A 17,287-nucleotide genomic window follows, 5' to 3' on the forward strand; every position below is an offset into this window, starting at 1 on the left:
GAGTGCCTTCTGGAGGCTTTACAAGCCAAAGCTCTTCTGCCTCAAACCGATTCAGAACAAATTGCCATGAGCTCACGTGACTGCTGCCGGCTCCCTAGGGCAGAGAAGAACTGCACCTGAGTTTGTGAGGCTCTATCTCATCAGTGGAGCAGACAGCCTCCTCTTCTCCCCACAGAGCGGCTGGTGGCTTTGAACCCGCCCAACTCGCCGCAACCCACTACACCACCAAACGCAATCCCATCGAGTTGACTCAGACTGTAGGACAGGGTGGAAGTGCCCTGGTGGGTTCCAAGATTGTTATTCTTTATGGGAGTCAAAAGCTTCATCTTTCTCCCAGGGAGTGCCTAGGGGTTTCAAACTGCTGACTTTTTGGTCAGCAGCCAAACATAACCACTATGCCACTGGGGCTCCAGAAAGCTATAACAGTGGAAAAAACCCCACCACCAACGTACTTTAATAAGACCTCTGGTTGCATAACAAGAGTTTGGAAGGCATCAACTTCTATCCTAAGAAGAAAAGGCTGAGAAAGTGGTCTCTTCCTGGGCCCAGCAGAGAACTGAGAGACAAACCATGGCTCGGAAACCTGGGGAGGCAGGCGAATCCAAAACGTGACCGCTGAGAGCTGATGAGCTGGAGCAGAAGCTGCCAGAGCCATGAACTGGTAGGAGAGCTTATACATGGTCATTTTGATGAGTTTCCGGAGGCTGAACGTGGCCTAGCAGGAGGGAGGAGTTCCTGAGACAGCAGTCAGAAAAAAAACCAAAACCATCTTTCATGAGTTTTACCTTAAGAAACTATTTGATCTCTCTGGGGAGAGATGTACCTTGGTCCTCGGCTTCGCACAAGAAAGAATTCACGCCGAAGCCTGGTTTGTGATGCAAGTGGGTTTATAGAGAATAGTGGCAGTTTCAGGGTCTACAGTGAATGGAACACAAGCCAGACAGAGTCCGAGGCAAGGGACAGCAGCCCGGCTGTGCTATACGGAGTAGCAGCCACTGGGAAAGAGAAAGAGTAAAACCTCTGGTCTTTTCAGGGGCCCCGTTGGGAGGTGTGGTCGACAATACTGGTCAATCCAATTGGCTAAATTGAATTCACCTGGCTTAGATGGGCCAATCCTGGTGTAACGCCCACCTAGGTGTACCACCCCTTCCTGGCCAGAAGCTCAAACCTCTGAGCATGCGCAATGGACACCCCAGTCCCTATGCTAGCTACCTAACAAAGCTTCCTAGCTGGTGTTGAGGGGGAAGAGCTGAGAAATAAATATCCCCTGAGGGGTCTGGTAGGAGGAGGGGAAGGATTGTTTCTTGTCCACGTTTAGGTTCCAACTCATGGTGACCTTATAGCTAACAGTATGTAGGCTGAGTTTTCTAGAGAAACAAAGCCAGGACACATCTATATAACCAAAAACTTTATATACCAAGCCCAGTCTAATGCAAGTCCACAGGGCAGAACCTGTCTGAAGCCCCATTCCGAGCCACACCACTGCCTGCCTATGAAGTAGGGAAGGGACTTGGGAAGCTCACTGGCTAGTGGGGAGCAGAGTTGTGTGGATCCAAGGCCAGCAGGAACCTAGCAGGGTGCCCACAGCAAGAGCTCCTGGGTCAAAAGACCACATGAGCCATGCCCCAGAGCCAGACAGAAGCTCAGTAAGCAGGAAGGCAAAGGGACAAGAGAGTTCTCCAGGAGCATAGATGGTAGATCCAAGTAAGATGAGATCGCTGACCACTCCCATCTTTTCTCTGTTTATCATGACAGTGTTCAGTTGTGAGGATTTCTGTTTTCTTTACGCTAAGTTGCAATTCATATTGGCGGCTACAATGCCTGATCTGCATCAGCAAGTGCTTCAGGTCCTCCTCGCTCAGCAAGCAAGGCTGTGTCACTGCATATCATGGTCAATCATAAGAAGACCTACTACAGGAGACCACTGTTACAAAAACGTCAAGAAAAGAGTTTCCCACACATAGAGACGTTCTTTGATGGTTCCTGGGAGCTGGAGGGGAAGAGAGTAAAGCACTAAGGAGGGGGAACACAATGAATGCGGGTCACTGGGAAGGCAAGCCGGGAAAACCCTCAGGGACATCCCAATCATCAAAGTGACATCATCGCTCTTAAATTTTTTTGCAAATTTGCCCAAAATAGTGGGGACTAAGAAACACAAGTCCTTGTTCAAAGATAAGATAGAATGCTCCCCCTCCCCCACACTTCACCACCAAGGGGGATTTCTAGGGAAACCCAAAGTAAAGAGGGAACAAGGATCCTAGAGGAATGTGAAGGGTCTTACACATACACCTCCAGTAAACATTCCACAAGTCCAATTCCTTACAAGATTCACATACATCCTCACACTAGAGGGTTATTTGTCTTGATTTCTGTCTGAATCTGGTCTTCAAAACTGCTGGATGTGGATCCTACCTCTGGCCTCTGTTTCGTTAGACTTAAGGCAACAATATTGTCTGCTGATCCTTGGAATCCTCAGCAGTCTGCCACCTTACCTGCTGACCTTGCATTAATTTCCCTCTGCAGCCATGCAGCTTGCTATTTGCTTATCTTGGGTCAATCAGCCCTTGAGGAGAATCACCAGCTTGATCTGATCCATGGACTTGAAACTTGTGAGCTATTTCCTTGAGAGAAATCTCTCTACACATACATTAAAAAACTAAAACAACCTACATGCATATTAAACTGCATGATAAAGGAGTCTGATAAGACAAAACGAGCATCAGAACCAGGCTCAAATGTTGGTGCAGATGTTAGAATTATCCCTTAGGAAATATAAAATGACTCTGATTTTAATACATTTAGGACTTGGTTGGGAAACGTACACAATGTGTAAAAAAGATGGACAATGTAAACGATCTGGACACTCCAAGAGCGAATCTAAAGGAAAGGCTAGAAATCAGAAACTGTAACAGAAATGAAGGAAAGTTATCTTAGTTCCTTAGTGTCACTGCAACAGAAATACCACAAGTGGGTGATTGTAGAACAGAAATTTATTTTTCACAGTTTAGGAGACTAAAAGCTTGCATTCAGGGCACATACTTTAGCAGAGGGCTCTCTCTCTCTGTTGGCCCTTGTGGGAAGTTGTTTTTCTCTTCAGCATCTGTTCCTTGGTTCCTTGACAATCACATCTTCCCCAACTGTTCTTGCTTCTTTCATATCTCCAAGGTATGTGGCTGAAGATACACCTTACACTGATTATGACATCATTAACATAACCAAGAAAACCCTATTCCCCAAAGAGTGTGTCCACAGGTATAGCTCATTGATGCCAAGTCAATTCTGACTCTCTGTCACCCCCTAGGAAAGACTAGAACTGTTCTGTAGGGTTTCTGAGGCTCTATGTCCATGTAGAAGTACACTGCTTCTGAGTTAGAACTGCTGACTCCTTGGTTATCAACTCAAAGCTTAATCCATTGTGCCACTAAGGATCTTTCTTTACAGGTATAGAAGTTTGGATTTACAACACATTTTTTGGAAACACAATTCAATCCATAACAAATGCCTTTGATGGGCTCATTAACGGGTTAAGACTGAGGGAAGAATTACCAAGTGTGGAGATATATCAATAGAAACTTTCCTACTGAAATGCAAGGGGTAAAGAATGAGGGGAAACAGAACTTTCCAGCATTGTGGGAGTTTTAAAAGATGTAACATGTATAATGGGAATACCAAAAAGAGAAGTAAAAGTAACAACAAGAAGACATTTGAAAGCCTTTACAAGGCCAAAAACCACAAATCAAACCATAATTACCAAACTGTAAATCTATGAAACTAAGACACCAAGCAAGATACAAACCAACAAAAACATGATATGAGTATTTCACATTCAAACTGTATACGTCAAGGAGGAAGTATTGGAAAAAGCCAGAGAAAAGAATGCACCTTAATGATAGAAAAACAGGGATAAGACTTAATGCAGATTTCTCTTCAGAAGTCATGTGAGCCAAAGAGTAAAGTATTGAAAGAAAAAGTCCCACTCACCTAGAATTATGTATATAGTGAAATTGTCCTTCGAATGGAAAAAAGTAAAAACTTTCATAGTCAAAGAGAGTACTTAAAGAGATGCAGAGCTAAGCGAGTGAACTAAGGGGTAAATCCCAAACCAGTTTTCTCCTTTTGAAAATCAATTTATTTCTGGTAAATATAGAAATTTGTAGCTCAAATCCTGGAGAAATTGAGAGACAAATGACTTAATGAGATTGAACTCAGGTGTCCTGATTGATTTTCTACTGCCTTTTTGTCTGGTGGAGACTGGCGGTGAAGGTGGCTGGCCTGGGCAAGGTAGGGAGGACTAATTCTAATTTACGAGTATGAAGATAGGTTCCCGGAAAAGGCAGTGATATAGACACCAGGTTGCCAACTGAAAGATCAGTGGGCCGAACCCACTCTATTTGCAGTCGGGAAGCTACTGGGGTCAAAGTTCTCTGTCCTGTGGGGCGACCCCAGTTCAGAGTCAGTGGCCACTCGGAGGCAGTGGGTTTGGTCTTTCTGGTTAGGGTGTTGGAGCAGGAACCCACAGCACGGCAATGGGTGTGCGGGAGCAAGGCTTTCCCGCATCTACCAGCCCTGGGGGAGCCTGGTGGCAGTGGGAACCCTGTGCGTTGGTGGGCAGTTCAAAATGGGCCTTTCTACACCTGTGAAGAGTTACTGTCTCGTAAATCACAAGGCCGGCTCGACCCTGCCCTATGGGGTCGCTATGAGTCGGCGAGGACTTGATGGCGGTGAGCTTGTTTTTGGTTAGGTGTCCTAGTGGCGTACTGGGTGAAGCCTGGGTCGGCTAACCGCCAAGTCAGCAATGTGAGCTCCTCCGCAGCTCCGCGGAGAAAGACGAGGCTTTCAGCGCCGTACTGAGCGACAGCTCGGAGACCCACCACTTGGCGGAGTCTGAGTCTACTCTACAGCCGGGAGCTAGGTTTCGTTGTGGCTCACGTGAGACTACAAGTCCCAGGTAGCTCCGCGGCGGCCGCGCTGCTTGCTGGGAGCGGCCCTGAGACGTCTCGCGAGAAGCAGGACCGCGGCGGGAGGAAGTGTGTGAATGCACCCGCGGCGGTGGTGGCTCGCTCCCTGCTGGTTCCTCTGCACCCACTGCCCGGCCCGCCGCCGCCACCACCACCATGGCCATGAAAGGCCGCTTCCCCATCCGCCGCACCCTGCAGTACCTGGGCCAGGGTGATGTCGTGTTCAAGGACTCGGTGAAGGTCATGACGGTGAATTACAACACGCACGGGGAGCTGGGTGAGGGCGCCAGGTCAGTCCAAGCCCGTGAGGCCGTCCGCCGACCCCGTAAACCGCAAAGTGAGCAGAGCGGTCACAAGTTGGTGACGTTGCTTCCAATTAGTGAGTCAGGGAGCTGCGTTTGGAGTCCGCTTAATCCTGGGGGTACCCCTTGCATGTAGTTGGAGCTGTTGTCCCCATTTCACAGACGGGCAAACCGAGCAGCGGCTGCCGTCCCCACGGCGAGAGGAGGAGGGCGGCAGACCGGCCTGAACGCAGGTCTTGGGTTGGGTTGGCGGCGGTACTCCACCCAGACTTGGGATCGTAGACTGCGGTGGAGGGTGGAAGGACGAGTCGCCCTCTCCTTCTCGTGTGGAGGTGGGTTAGAGGTTGGAGAGGAGCCACCGACCCACGACCGGTGTTCAGCAGGCGCGTGGTGGAGCAGCTCAGCCTCAGGTCGCTTCCTCCCCGCATCGGGGCAGAACCCAGCCCACGAACGCCAGGGCTGCACGTTGCCGAGCTTTCAGCTCTCCTCGGACATTCAGTCTTGTCTGACAAATGCTTCTGTTCGATCTCTCTGGAGCTAGACTTATACCTCAGTCCTTGGCCCCGCGCGAGAAAGAATTCACGCTGAAGCCTGGTTCGTGATCCAAGTGAGTTTTATGAGTTAGAAGTTTCAGGTTTACACGGCACCCATAGGACTCCTCCCGACCATGCAGCCTGGCAGAAGCTGCTCAGACAAAAGTCTGTCTCCACTCTGGGCTCCTGCCCTTTCAAGGATTCCACGGGGAGGCGTGGTGGACGACCCCTGATTGACCCCATTGACTGAATTGAATTCACCTGGCCCAGGTGGGCCAATCCAGGTGGCTTAGGTGGGCCAATCCAGGTTTAGCGCCCACCCATGCCTACCGGTGGGAAACCTGAGCCTCTGAGCATGTGCAGTGCGCCACTCCTTGTTCCGAGCCTGGTTCTCTGGGTTTGCTTTAATGGACATTTTTTAGCCCTGCGCTAGTCTGCCTAACAGTTCTAACAGGATGAAGGGAGGGAAGCAGTAGCTGTTAACTTGGAGCCCGTGCTGCACGTCTGATCGGTTCTAAATGCTTCTCGTGTGGGTCACAGGATCTTTAGAGAACTCCATCCTTATCCCCACTGTGGGTATGAGGGAAGGCGCCACAGAGAGCTCACTTGTCCTCAGCGCCAGGGCTAGTGGTGCAGGGCGGCTTGTAACTTGGGATTTGCGCATGCTCCTCGCTGGTGATGGTTTATGGCAGCCCACTCACCCCCTAGACACTATACCTTTTCAGCCAGAGTTGAGTGAGGACTGACTGATGGAAGCTCCCACGGGAAAAGTTCGGGTGGAACTTTGCGGCCATAGCTACTCTTTGTGCTCTTGTGGCGTGGAGTAAGGAAGCATTGAGTGCCTCTTGAATGCTAGCGCCCGTATTCTGCTGTGAATTCAGCAGTGATTAAGAAAAATTTTGAGAATAGGTGGGACTATGGAGGCCTCAAGTTAGGCAACAGGCTGGGCTTCTGCAGACTTGGATCCCAAGAGCTGTAGGTCAGGGGCGGAGGGGAATTTATGGTCAATGGAGCCAGGGAGAACGAGTCCTGTGTAGATGGTCCTAGGTAAAGGGTTGACTGCAGTGTTGTTATGGGTAGAAAGGTCTCCCCAGAAGAGGAAGAGAACTTGGACTTATTTCCATGGGGTCAGCTGGAATGAGGGCTTCTTAGAAGACTGATTTGAGGTTCATAGGTATCCCTGTGCTTCTGCACATCAAGGGTCTCAAAAGCAGAGAGCGGTCAGACAGTTAACAGAAGGGGAGGCAGCTGGATGAGGCTGGGGTGAGCTGGAAAAAGCTGAACACAGATTTACTGCTAGGTTCATATTCTGAGCATGGCCTCCATTTTGTCAGAATTTCGTTTAAATTTTATTTATTTTGTTGTTTGAGAATATAGCCAGCAAAAATAACACCAATTCAGCAGTTTCTGCAGCTACAACGTAGTGGCATGGCTATATTCTTCAAGTTGTGAACCCACTCTAACCCGCATTTTCTGACTTGTCCTTCCTTCAAGCTCACTAGGGGCCTTTCCTAACATTTTGAGTCTGTTACCAATTTGACCCCCTGTAGGAAGTCCTTAAACGAGCACAGTGCTCAAGGCAGACCTCTCTCACGGGTTAGGCAAAACTGTTTTGTTTAGACTTCACGGTTTTTTTTTGGTGGGGGAGCTTAAGGTTTGGAGATTATCTCAAGGAGGCAATAAAAGTATAGTGTGCACGAGGAATTGAAATTCAGTTCTGCACTTTTCTCCTGGTAGCTCGGCACAAAGGAGGTGGTGGCTCATGGTGGTAGTTAGCCAGCCACACATCCCAACTCCTCCGGTTCCGATTCTCCTGTTGCCCCAGGTGAATGCACCTTCGATGACCACTGGGCACAAGAGAAGCATTAAATACATTGCTAGGCCGAATAACTGTGATGTCCTGGGAAACCACGTCCCTACACTTCAAACCAGGGAGCCAGAACCCATAGGCGTTTGGTTGTACAGAAGTAGAAACTCCAGTTACCTTTTAGTTGTTACAGTGCATGTAGTTCTGCCAGTTTAGCTTTTGACAGGTGGACAACTTATTGGTTGTCAGAATTTCTGTTTTGAAAAGGAGCCCCACATCCAAATGTTCATGTCTGTCTCTGCAGATTGACCCAGTGCACTGTGTCGTGTGAGTGCATGGCTGCTGCTGCCATGCGCATGCGTGGCACCGCCCGTCTTTTCTCTTTATCATGAGGCTACCTATTGGTACAGTTGTGAGGATTCTGGTTTTCTTGTCTTCATGCAGTCCTTGACTTCATCAGCCTGCCTTCAGTCCTGATGCCATGTTCTTCTATAATTCAGCTTCTCTGGTGATTTACTCGGCATTGTACAGATTGTATAAGTTTGACGTGAGGATATGACCTTTTCCTGATTTTCCACTACACAGTGGTTCTTGTTCTGTTCGAATGACTGCTTCTTGATCCATAAATAGGGCCACATGAGCACAAGGTGTGTTCTGGAAGGCCTATACTTGAGGAGATTCATAGTTTGCTATGATCCACACAGTTGATTGCCTTTGCAGAGGCAATTAAACACAAACAAGTAAACATCTTTCTGGCATTCTCTGCTTTCACCCAAGATCTACTTGACGTCAGCAGTAATATCTCTTGTTCTCATTCCTCTTCTGGAACTTGCCTGAACCTCTGGCAGCTCTCTTGTCATCGTACTACTGCAACTGTTGTTGCAGATTCTTCAGCAACATTTTACTCCCATTAATATCAATGATGTTCTGTAAGTTGAGCATTCTGTTGGGTCGCATTTGGAATGGTTGCAAATATGGATCTCTACCAAGTAGCTGTCTTTCAGATTTCTTGGCATGCATTAGTGAGTGCTTCCAGTGTTTCATTAGCATGTGGAAACATTTCAGTTGATGCTCCATCAATTCCTGGAGCCTTGTTTTTGGTTAATGTTCTCAGTCCACTTGGACTTCTTACTTCAGTACCCTTAATTCTTGCTCATAAGCTACCTTTTGAAATGGCTATTTTTGGTACAGTGATTGTGTATTATTTTTTATCTTTAAATGTTTCCTGCATCATTCAATATTTTGCCCATCGAGTCTTTCAGTATTGCAACTCAAGGCTTATAGTTTTTTCATGAGTTCTTTCAGTTGAAGGTAGGCCAAATGTGCTCTTTCTTTGGTTTTCTAACTCTAGGTTTTTGCACATTAGTTATAATATTTTACTTTGTCTTTTCTAATTGCCCTTTGAATTCTTCTGTTTAGCTCTTTGACTCATTATTCCTTCCATTTGCCTTAGCTAGTCTACAATTTTCAGAGTCTCTTTTGACATCCACTTTGATTTTTTTTATGTCTTTTTGCTGACCTGCTTTCTTGATGCATGTTCTTGATATTATCCCACCACTCATCAGGTCTCTGTCATTAGTGTTCAGTGCATCAGATCTGTTCTCAAAATCCCGGTGGGATAAGACTCATCGTTGTTATTTTACCTTGATAGGTTTTCATTTTCTCCAGCTTTACCTTGAACCCAAGCAACTGATGATCTGTTCCACGGGCAGATCTAGGCCTTGATTTTGGCAGCTGAATGAGCTTCTCCATTGGCTTTTCCCACAGATGTAATCGGTTTGATTCCGTGTGTTTCATCTGGAGACGTCCATCTGTATTGAAACAGGGTATTTGTGATGAAGAGGTCATTGTTTTTGCAACATTCGGCTCTGTAATCCCTAGCTTTGTTTCTCACCAAGGCAGTATTCTCCAGCTATAGTTTCTTCCTCTTTGTTTCCAACGTTTGCATTCCAGTCACCAACAGCAGTGCACCTCGAGATTGCATGTGATTACTTTCTGACTGAAGATGTTGGTGGAATTCACTTTCGTAAATCTGAGTAATAGCTGCAGTGACAGCTATATAAGGATTTCCTTATAGCACATAGATACTACCCTCTCACAGACAGCACTGCACTTCAGGATAGAGCTTTTTGTTTTTGGAATAGAAACCATCTTAGAAGGAAGAGAAAGTGAAACACACACAAATCCACAGGACACGTTCACTCCATGGGCTGAAACCCTCACGTGCCTGCCACTCCCCAGGACGACAGACGGACCTTCAGCCACCGACAACGATGTTACTCATGGGGCGATGGTCTGTTTCACAAAGAAGCCACGGAGTCCCATTACAGCAAATCCTCTCGCGGTTGCCAGGGCCATTTTTTGAAATTGTTTGTTGTCAGGTGTGGTGCATCTTTAAACCAGCCGAACAGAGTCCTCCACAAACTGCCGACTGGGTTCAACAAACTGCGTTCTGCGTTCCCTGATCCATGCTTGGTTCTGTATTGCCGCCACACAAGATGCCCTCAAGATAGATTGTGGAATGCCCTTTTTGGTAATGAATGCGACACCATTCCTCTTGAATGTGTCCTTCCTGGCCTAGTACACCTAATGGTTCTGAATCAAAATGAGTCAATGCCAGTCCATTTCAGTTCATTAATGTCCAGAATGTCAATCGTTTTGCATTCCATTTTTGGTGATTTCCAATTTTCCCAGATCCATACTTAGCACATTCCAAGTGCCAATTACTCATCGATGGTTGCGCGTATTTCTTCTCGTTCTGAGGCGTGCCCCATCAGCAAATGAAGGTTCTGAAGGTCTTACTTCCGAAGGCTGGACTCCGTTCACGTCATGGTCGACTCTACTTTGAGAGGGCAGCTCTTCCTCAGTCGTAGTTTGCTTGTCACCTGACCTGAGGGGCTCATCTTCTGGCACCCTCTCTGACAGTGTTGTACTTCTTTTCAGGAGGCTTTACGTATCCGACGGTGTTTGGATGCTAGCTGAAGGTTTTCAGTGGATGGCTGAAGTGTACAGGCCATTCCTTCTTCCTGGTTTCTTAGTCTGGAAGCTCTGCTGAAACCTATTCACTCTGGGTAACATTGCTAATATTTGAAATGCCAGTGACGTAGCTCCCAGCATCTCAGCCACACACAAGCCACCATAGGATGGCAAACCGACAGTTAAGTGGTGGCACATATGTAAAATGCAGGTAAGTATGGTTTTTTCCAGTTGCATCTGGAAGTAGAACAGCCAGCTGCTGCTCACTGTCTGTAATACAATAGTTACTGGGTACTCAGTGGCACCAGAGCACACCTGCTCTTTGTAGGGTGGGTCTGGCCAGTTTTGACTTGGGACGCCTCACAGAAACCAACGTTCCTTTTTTCTGTCCAGTGTGCCCCACGGGCCTCTCCCAATCTTGCTCGCAGTGCAGGGAGAGTCAGCTCCTGCTTCTGTAGGAGAGCTTCCCCAGGGCTCGCCACAGTGAATTCCATGTGTCCAGACCCACCCCGCCGCCATGCAGCCTGTGTCAAACCCTGTGGACAGTCTGAGACTGTCCATCTGTACTGGAGCCACCTGCCTCATCTTCTCCCCAAGGAGCAGCTGGTAGATTTGCACTGCCAACCTTGTGGTTAGCATTCCCAATAGTAGCTCACATTAATTGACCTCTTACCATGTACTAGATATATTAACCTCTTTAATTATATACTAATTTATTTAATCCCTCAACTGCTTCATGGAGTCGATACTGTCACCAGCTGTTTTGCAGATGCACCAACACTGAGACCCAGAGGCGGGCCTGGCTGGGGCCTGGCAGCTGGAAGTGGCAGAGCTGAGGGGACCAGCCATACTTCGGGCTCCAAGACTGCGTTCATCTCATGCCCTACCCCACCTTTCTCTCGGTCCCAGCAGGGCGCAAACAGCCCATTTCAATTAGGGCAGCACTTAGCCCCGGGAAGTTTACAGTGGTGTGAGCCAGGATGAGGCAGAGAACCCACAAGGACAAGGAAAGGAGTCCGCAGGTCTAGGCCTGAGGGCTGGTTGTGGGTACCTGGAGGCTGGAGCTGCAGAGGATGGGCCCCGCCAGGGCGAGAAGTGCCCAGGTCTCACGCTGGCCTGTGCTTCCTGTGGCCAGAATCTCCCTGACAGCCAGACGGCAAGGGGACCCCTATGCCATCTGTGTTACACCAGGACACAGAGCAGGTGGAGAGGGGAGCGGGAGGGCCAGCTCCACGGATCCAGACATGGTTGTGTCATAACTGATCTGATTCCAACTGGTGGGCACGTAAGCTACTTTTACCCCTTTGCTGTTAATTATGTTGTAATGAAACCTCACATGCGACTTTGTGTTCAGGGTGAGCATCTCTGAAACCAGAGGACATCTACTGTCTGATCACTCTTAGCTGAAAAAGGCAAATACAGACACCGACCGGAATTTATCTGTGGGGACGGGTGGGAAGTGGGGGCGATGGGGCAGAAGGGGGGTGGCTGCTCAGTGAAGTCACTGAATTGCCCCCATAAACATGGGTTAGGTGCCACTGAGTTGGTTCCAGCCCATAGCACCCCGGGCACAACAGAACGGAACACTGCCCACCTGCGCCAGCCTCCCAGCTGCTCTGAGCCCAGTGCTGCACCACTGTCAATTGATCTAGTTCCGCGCCTTCCTCTTTCTCATGCCCCAGTTTACATACGGCAACGCAGTAAAACAAACCGATCTGTGCTTTAAATTTTTAGTAGTTCCAAAGTGACCTCGAAGGGGATTAAATTAATTTATATTCTGAAGGAAACGTTTCCCTTCTTTAAACTTCTGTACCCTTTAAAAGTCTTTAGCAAGTTAATGGGTGAAAGGGTGCATCAACTGCCTCGCATTGGCTTTTGTGTTTTGTTGTGGTGGCTAAGTTGCATTAGTCTTGACTTGGTGGCGCAGTGGACCACACAGTGAACAGTGGTTCAAAGCCGCCAGCTGCTCCAGAGGAGAAAGACGAGGCTTTCTGCTCCTGTAAAGAGCCACCGTTTCAGAAACGCACGGGGCAGTTCTGCCCTGTCTGATGGCGCCACTGTGAGTCCGCGTCAGTGCAGTGGCAGAGGGTGAGTTTTGAGAACTATATTAAGGAAATTAGCTCTTTGTTTTATGCCCGGTGAACATTTCACTTTGGGTTTGGCAGATGTTGGTTTTGGTTGTGGTAAATTTTGCCACTGAAAAGTTTAATGTACTCAGATGAACTTCTGTTAAGGTTGAACAGTTCTCCCATGCCTAAATTGTAAAAATGAAAAAAAATAAAGAGCTGAGATCAAGGGCTCAAGTAGAAAGCAAATGCTTTGAGAATGATGAGGGCAACAGATGTACAAACGTGCTTGACACACGATGGATGGATGGATTGCGATGAGCTGTACAAGTCCCCAATAAAGTGATTTTAAAAAATTGTAGGAATGTCCTGTGTTTATTTTCATGCTCGCATTTCTCGAGTTGAGTGAGGTAGAACCGAGAGCCCGTGAAGGCCTCACCTGTGAGGGTGCAGCCGAGGGGCCACGTAGCACCAGTGACGGCCCGGGTGGCGTGTGAGTTTCAGGGTGGTGTCCAGGGCGGTGGGGAGAAGGCAGGCTTCCTTTCCCTCGAGTGACTCGCCCGGAGTCGGCGTGCTGTTCAGAGAGCCGGCGCTCTTGCTCTTCTCCAGCTTTGTAGGGTTTGAGGGCCCCTGAGAATTTGATGAAAGTTTTGGGTTTCTCGCGTGTACAGGGTTTTAGGTGAAAAATAACTGTCTCATGAGTGTCATTTCTTCCTTTTGCAGGAGATTTGTGTTTTTCAACATACCTCAGCTCCAGTATAAGAACCCCTGGGTGCAGATCATGATGTTTAAGAACATGACCCCGTCCCCATTCCTCCGCTTCTACTTAGGTGAGTGCGCCAGGCTTAGTCCATGCATGCCCAGGGCCTTGCCTCCCTGCCATCCCTCCTGCAGGCGGGCAGCGTGATCTGAAGTACAGGTGTGCGCACTGCTTCCCTTCATGCCCATCCATCCCCCTTGGCTTCCCTAGCCCACGTGTGCGAGCTGGCTAAGATGGGAACTCATCTTCCTCGCTGCCTCCTGCCTTCCTGCTTCACCCTGCACGGACTAGCGTCTGCTTCGGACGCCCTTTATGTCTCCTGGCATCGCCATGTTTTTCTAATCCTTGCAGATGCAGCTCAGGCAGCCTGCCTGGAACCCTTGAATCGGCCCGCCCCGGGCCCCCCCAGCACCTCTCGTAGTGCTGCCGCCTCCGCGTCCTCATCGGACAGTGCGCCTGTGGTGCCGTCAGGCCTGTGAGGCCCTTGGTGTAACTGGGCTCAGTGTGAGCTCAGCAGAAGGCCAAGTGTCGGCCCTGTTCTCCGTGAAGGAATCTTGTTCCCCTTCCGTTTTTTCCTTGGAGGCCTTACGCAGTTTGGAGAACCAAATGACCCCAGGCTGGGAAGTGTTTCAGGGAACAAAATGATGTGTTTTCATCCATTCTGAAAATATTTCTCAGGTGTCTATGCAGGGGGTGTCAGAAAGGTCACGGAAAAATTCCACTATCATTTGATTCCATTTTGCCACGAACCTTTTGTACTAGAAACAGACCCCGTGTGCTAGGTGCTTCCTGTGTCAAGGGACCAAACAAAGGCTTCTGTCTTTGTAGAGAATATCTTTCAGCAAGGGCACACCAAGTGAAACGCCACCAGATGGTGTTTTAGAAAACAAATGCTGGTTTCCAAAAGACGCCAAGCGCGAGGGCAGACATGAAAAGAATGGTGGTGGCATGCCATTTGCATGTGTGGTACCTGTTTTTTTTTAAATTAACTTACTGGGCTCTAATTTACATAACACATTCCTTAGGTGTACTTGATGAGCTCTGACTGTGTACACCTGTGTAACCACTTTTATACAGGAGACCAACCATGTCTCTCATTCCAGAACATCCGCATATTACTTTCTAGTTAATTCCCCATCGACCCAGGGCAACCTCTATTACTGTGTTCCTCACAGGTGAATTTTACTGGTTTGACAGCTTGAGATATCGACTCTTTTATCTGGCTTCTTTTACTCATCATCATGGTGTTAAGATTCATCTGTGTTGTTCCATGTTTCAGTAGTTGAATGAATACATTATTTTCCATTTAATCCTTTCGTTGATCAGTACTGGAGTAAGTTAGATGTAAGGGCAGAGTTAAAACGATGAGGTCTCTGGGTGGTAATGCCTTGAAAGATGGAGGAGATAGGGAGTTGAGAAGGCAGGTCTGCTCCTCAGACACAATGAAGGTCCATCTGACTCTGAGGAAAGAGCAGGAGTGAATTCTGCACAGGTGATGCCTCTGTCGTGGTGCAGGTCAAAGAACATCTTGGAAGCTTTGTGATCTGAATCAACGTGACTCCTGTCTCCCAAAGGTGGCTCTCGACCCCGTCCCCAGATCTCAGTCATTTCCCACACTAGTCACCACACAGCCCTTTGCCTCTGACCTTAGGCTCTCAGAATTAGGACAGGTGTCAGAGGTCAAAAAGAAACCAACCTGCACTCTGCCAACTGAGTAAACATCAGTGCCGGCTAGGGAGTCCCTGTGACACCTGACACTTTCTCTTTTTCAGTCTATGACCTATTTAAAAAAATCATTTTATTAGGGGCTCATACAACTCTTCAAATCCATACATACATTGTGTTCAGCACATTCGTACATATGTTGCCCTCATCATTCTCAAAACACCTGCTTTCTACTTGAGCCCTTGGCATCAGCTCCTCATTTTCCCCCTCCCTCCCCACTCCCTCCTCCCCCACCTGACGCTTTTGATAGCTGATGACAGATGCAGAGTTTTCTCACTATCCTTTCATAAATGAAAGTTGATTTTAAGTATTTGAAAGTTTTATTGGCATATAATTCACATAACAAACCATGCGATAGATTGATCATCTTTAAGAGTTGTATTTTTAAAAAAAATCTAGGCCTAAGTAAGATCATGAAGATTTTCCCGTTTGCTTCTAAAAGTTTCGTAGTTTCAGCTCTTACATGTCGGACTGTGAACCATTCATGTACCTTTCATATGTAAAGTGTCAACTCATTGATTGCATGTGGAGATGTATTTGTTTCCCCTGTTCCTTGATCCTATGACAGAACGCCTCTGATCCCCTTGTTAGCGGCCCCGGGGATTTTGAGAAGCAGAGGTCTGTAGATCTCTGGGCAGAATTGCCATGTGAACACTATTACACTTTGGAGGCTTGCAGGGGTTCCAATTATAGTGTGTACTTTTGAATTTATCTGAAGTGGAAATGGAAAAATAAGGAGCAGTGTATGTATGGGCTATGTCATCAAATATATTGTGTTGCTAAAATGTTTGTCACTAAGAGTAGATCTCACATCCCTGCCTTTTGAAACGGAGTGTGCTGCCCGGCCTCAGCTCTCCTGCTCACCTGAGCGGCTTGTTTGCAGATACTGGGGAGCAGGTCCTGGTGGACGTGGAGACCAAGAGCAATAAGGAGATCATGGCGCATATCAGAACCATCCTGGGGAAGAACGAGTGAGCTGCTGGGGCTGGCCTGGAGGGGGGCAAACATCTTAGCCCAGAGTGTTGGAGGGAGCAGGAAGGGGTGCATTGGGAGGCACTGAGGCACAGAGTGTGGGCTGCAGGTCTCACCTGGCTGCGTGGTTCTCGGGCATGTAGCTTCAGGTCGTTGAACCTCTGTAAGCTTTAGCCCCTTAGAGATGCAGCCCACACTTTCTCAATATACTGCTCTGTGTCTGTCCTTGGGCCTCTCAGATTGGAGGTAACAGATGTCTAACTCCGGGCCCCTGAGGGGCATGTCCATTTTCTTTTAGGGGTAAAAAGAGACAGGAGGGAAGTGAGAATTCTTGAGAGGCCCCCACAAAGCATTTGAGGCCACACAGCTCCTTACCTGCGATTATGCCTCCCAGCCAGACCTCATCCCTAAAGGCTGCGATGTGCTTGGTCCTGTACTCTGGATGGGACTCAGCATCTGGCATCCATTCTCCAAGTGACCAGTCCCTCAGACCTGCTGTAGAGGCTGCCCTGCCATCCAGTGGGTTTGGGGAGGAGGTGCAATTAGAAGGCGAGACCCTACCTTGGGGGATGTGGTGGGGGTGTTCACTGAGCTGAGCCATGCCTGCTGGTCTGCTGCTCGGGGCTGTGATGCTCAGCGTCATTGCTGTCTGCTCATTTGGCAGGGAAACCCTCAAGAAAGAGGAGCAGGAGAAAAAGCAGCTCTCTCACCCAGCCCACTTTGGACCCCGGAAGTATTGCCTGCGGGAGTGCATCTGTGAAGTGGAGGGGCAGGTGCCCTGCCCAGCCCTGGTGCCATTACCTAAGGAGATGAGGTGGAAGTACAAAGGAGCTTTTAAAGCTAGTGCCCAGGACTGAGGCTTGGCCTATGGCACTGAGGAAGTTGGGCCTGACCGTATGGCCTATCTGTCTCTGGAAACTCTGGACATTAATCAACAAAAAGGAACTTTTGTATACCTGTGAAAAAAGATGTTGGGGAGAGGGGGAGAAGGAGCTGCAGCTGAGTTGCTGAATGAATACCCTTAGCCTATTGAACCAATAAAATGTTTTTCCCTCCAGCAGTGGGCTGTGTTGTCTGAGAGCCTAAGAGACACAGGAGGAGGCATGTTGTTGCATGAGGGACAAGCCTTGGGAGGGAGGCTGTATGGCCAGCTTATGGACACGTGTCTCATTCCTTTGCTCTCATATC

The 17,287-nt window shown here is 48.3% G+C and overlaps 1 protein-coding gene across 1 annotated transcript; it reads left to right on the forward strand.

Annotated features, from left to right (window-relative positions):
• The first annotated feature begins 5,023 nt into the window (after positions 1-5,023).
• On the forward strand, positions 5,024-17,156 carry MRPS25 (mitochondrial ribosomal protein S25). The gene is made up of 4 exons (XM_075550070.1): positions 5,024-5,248; positions 13,366-13,472; positions 16,011-16,098; positions 16,764-17,156. The coding sequence occupies exons 1-4, from the start codon at positions 5,115-5,117 to the stop codon at positions 16,954-16,956; spliced, it is 522 nt and encodes a 173-aa protein (XP_075406185.1). The 5' UTR covers positions 5,024-5,114; the 3' UTR covers positions 16,957-17,156.
• The last annotated feature ends 131 nt before the right edge of the window (positions 17,157-17,287 follow it).

The sequence above is a fragment of the Tenrec ecaudatus genome, chromosome 5, assembly GCF_050624435.1.
Source record: "Tenrec ecaudatus isolate mTenEca1 chromosome 5, mTenEca1.hap1, whole genome shotgun sequence".
NCBI lineage: Eukaryota > Metazoa > Chordata > Mammalia > Afrosoricida > Tenrecidae > Tenrec > Tenrec ecaudatus.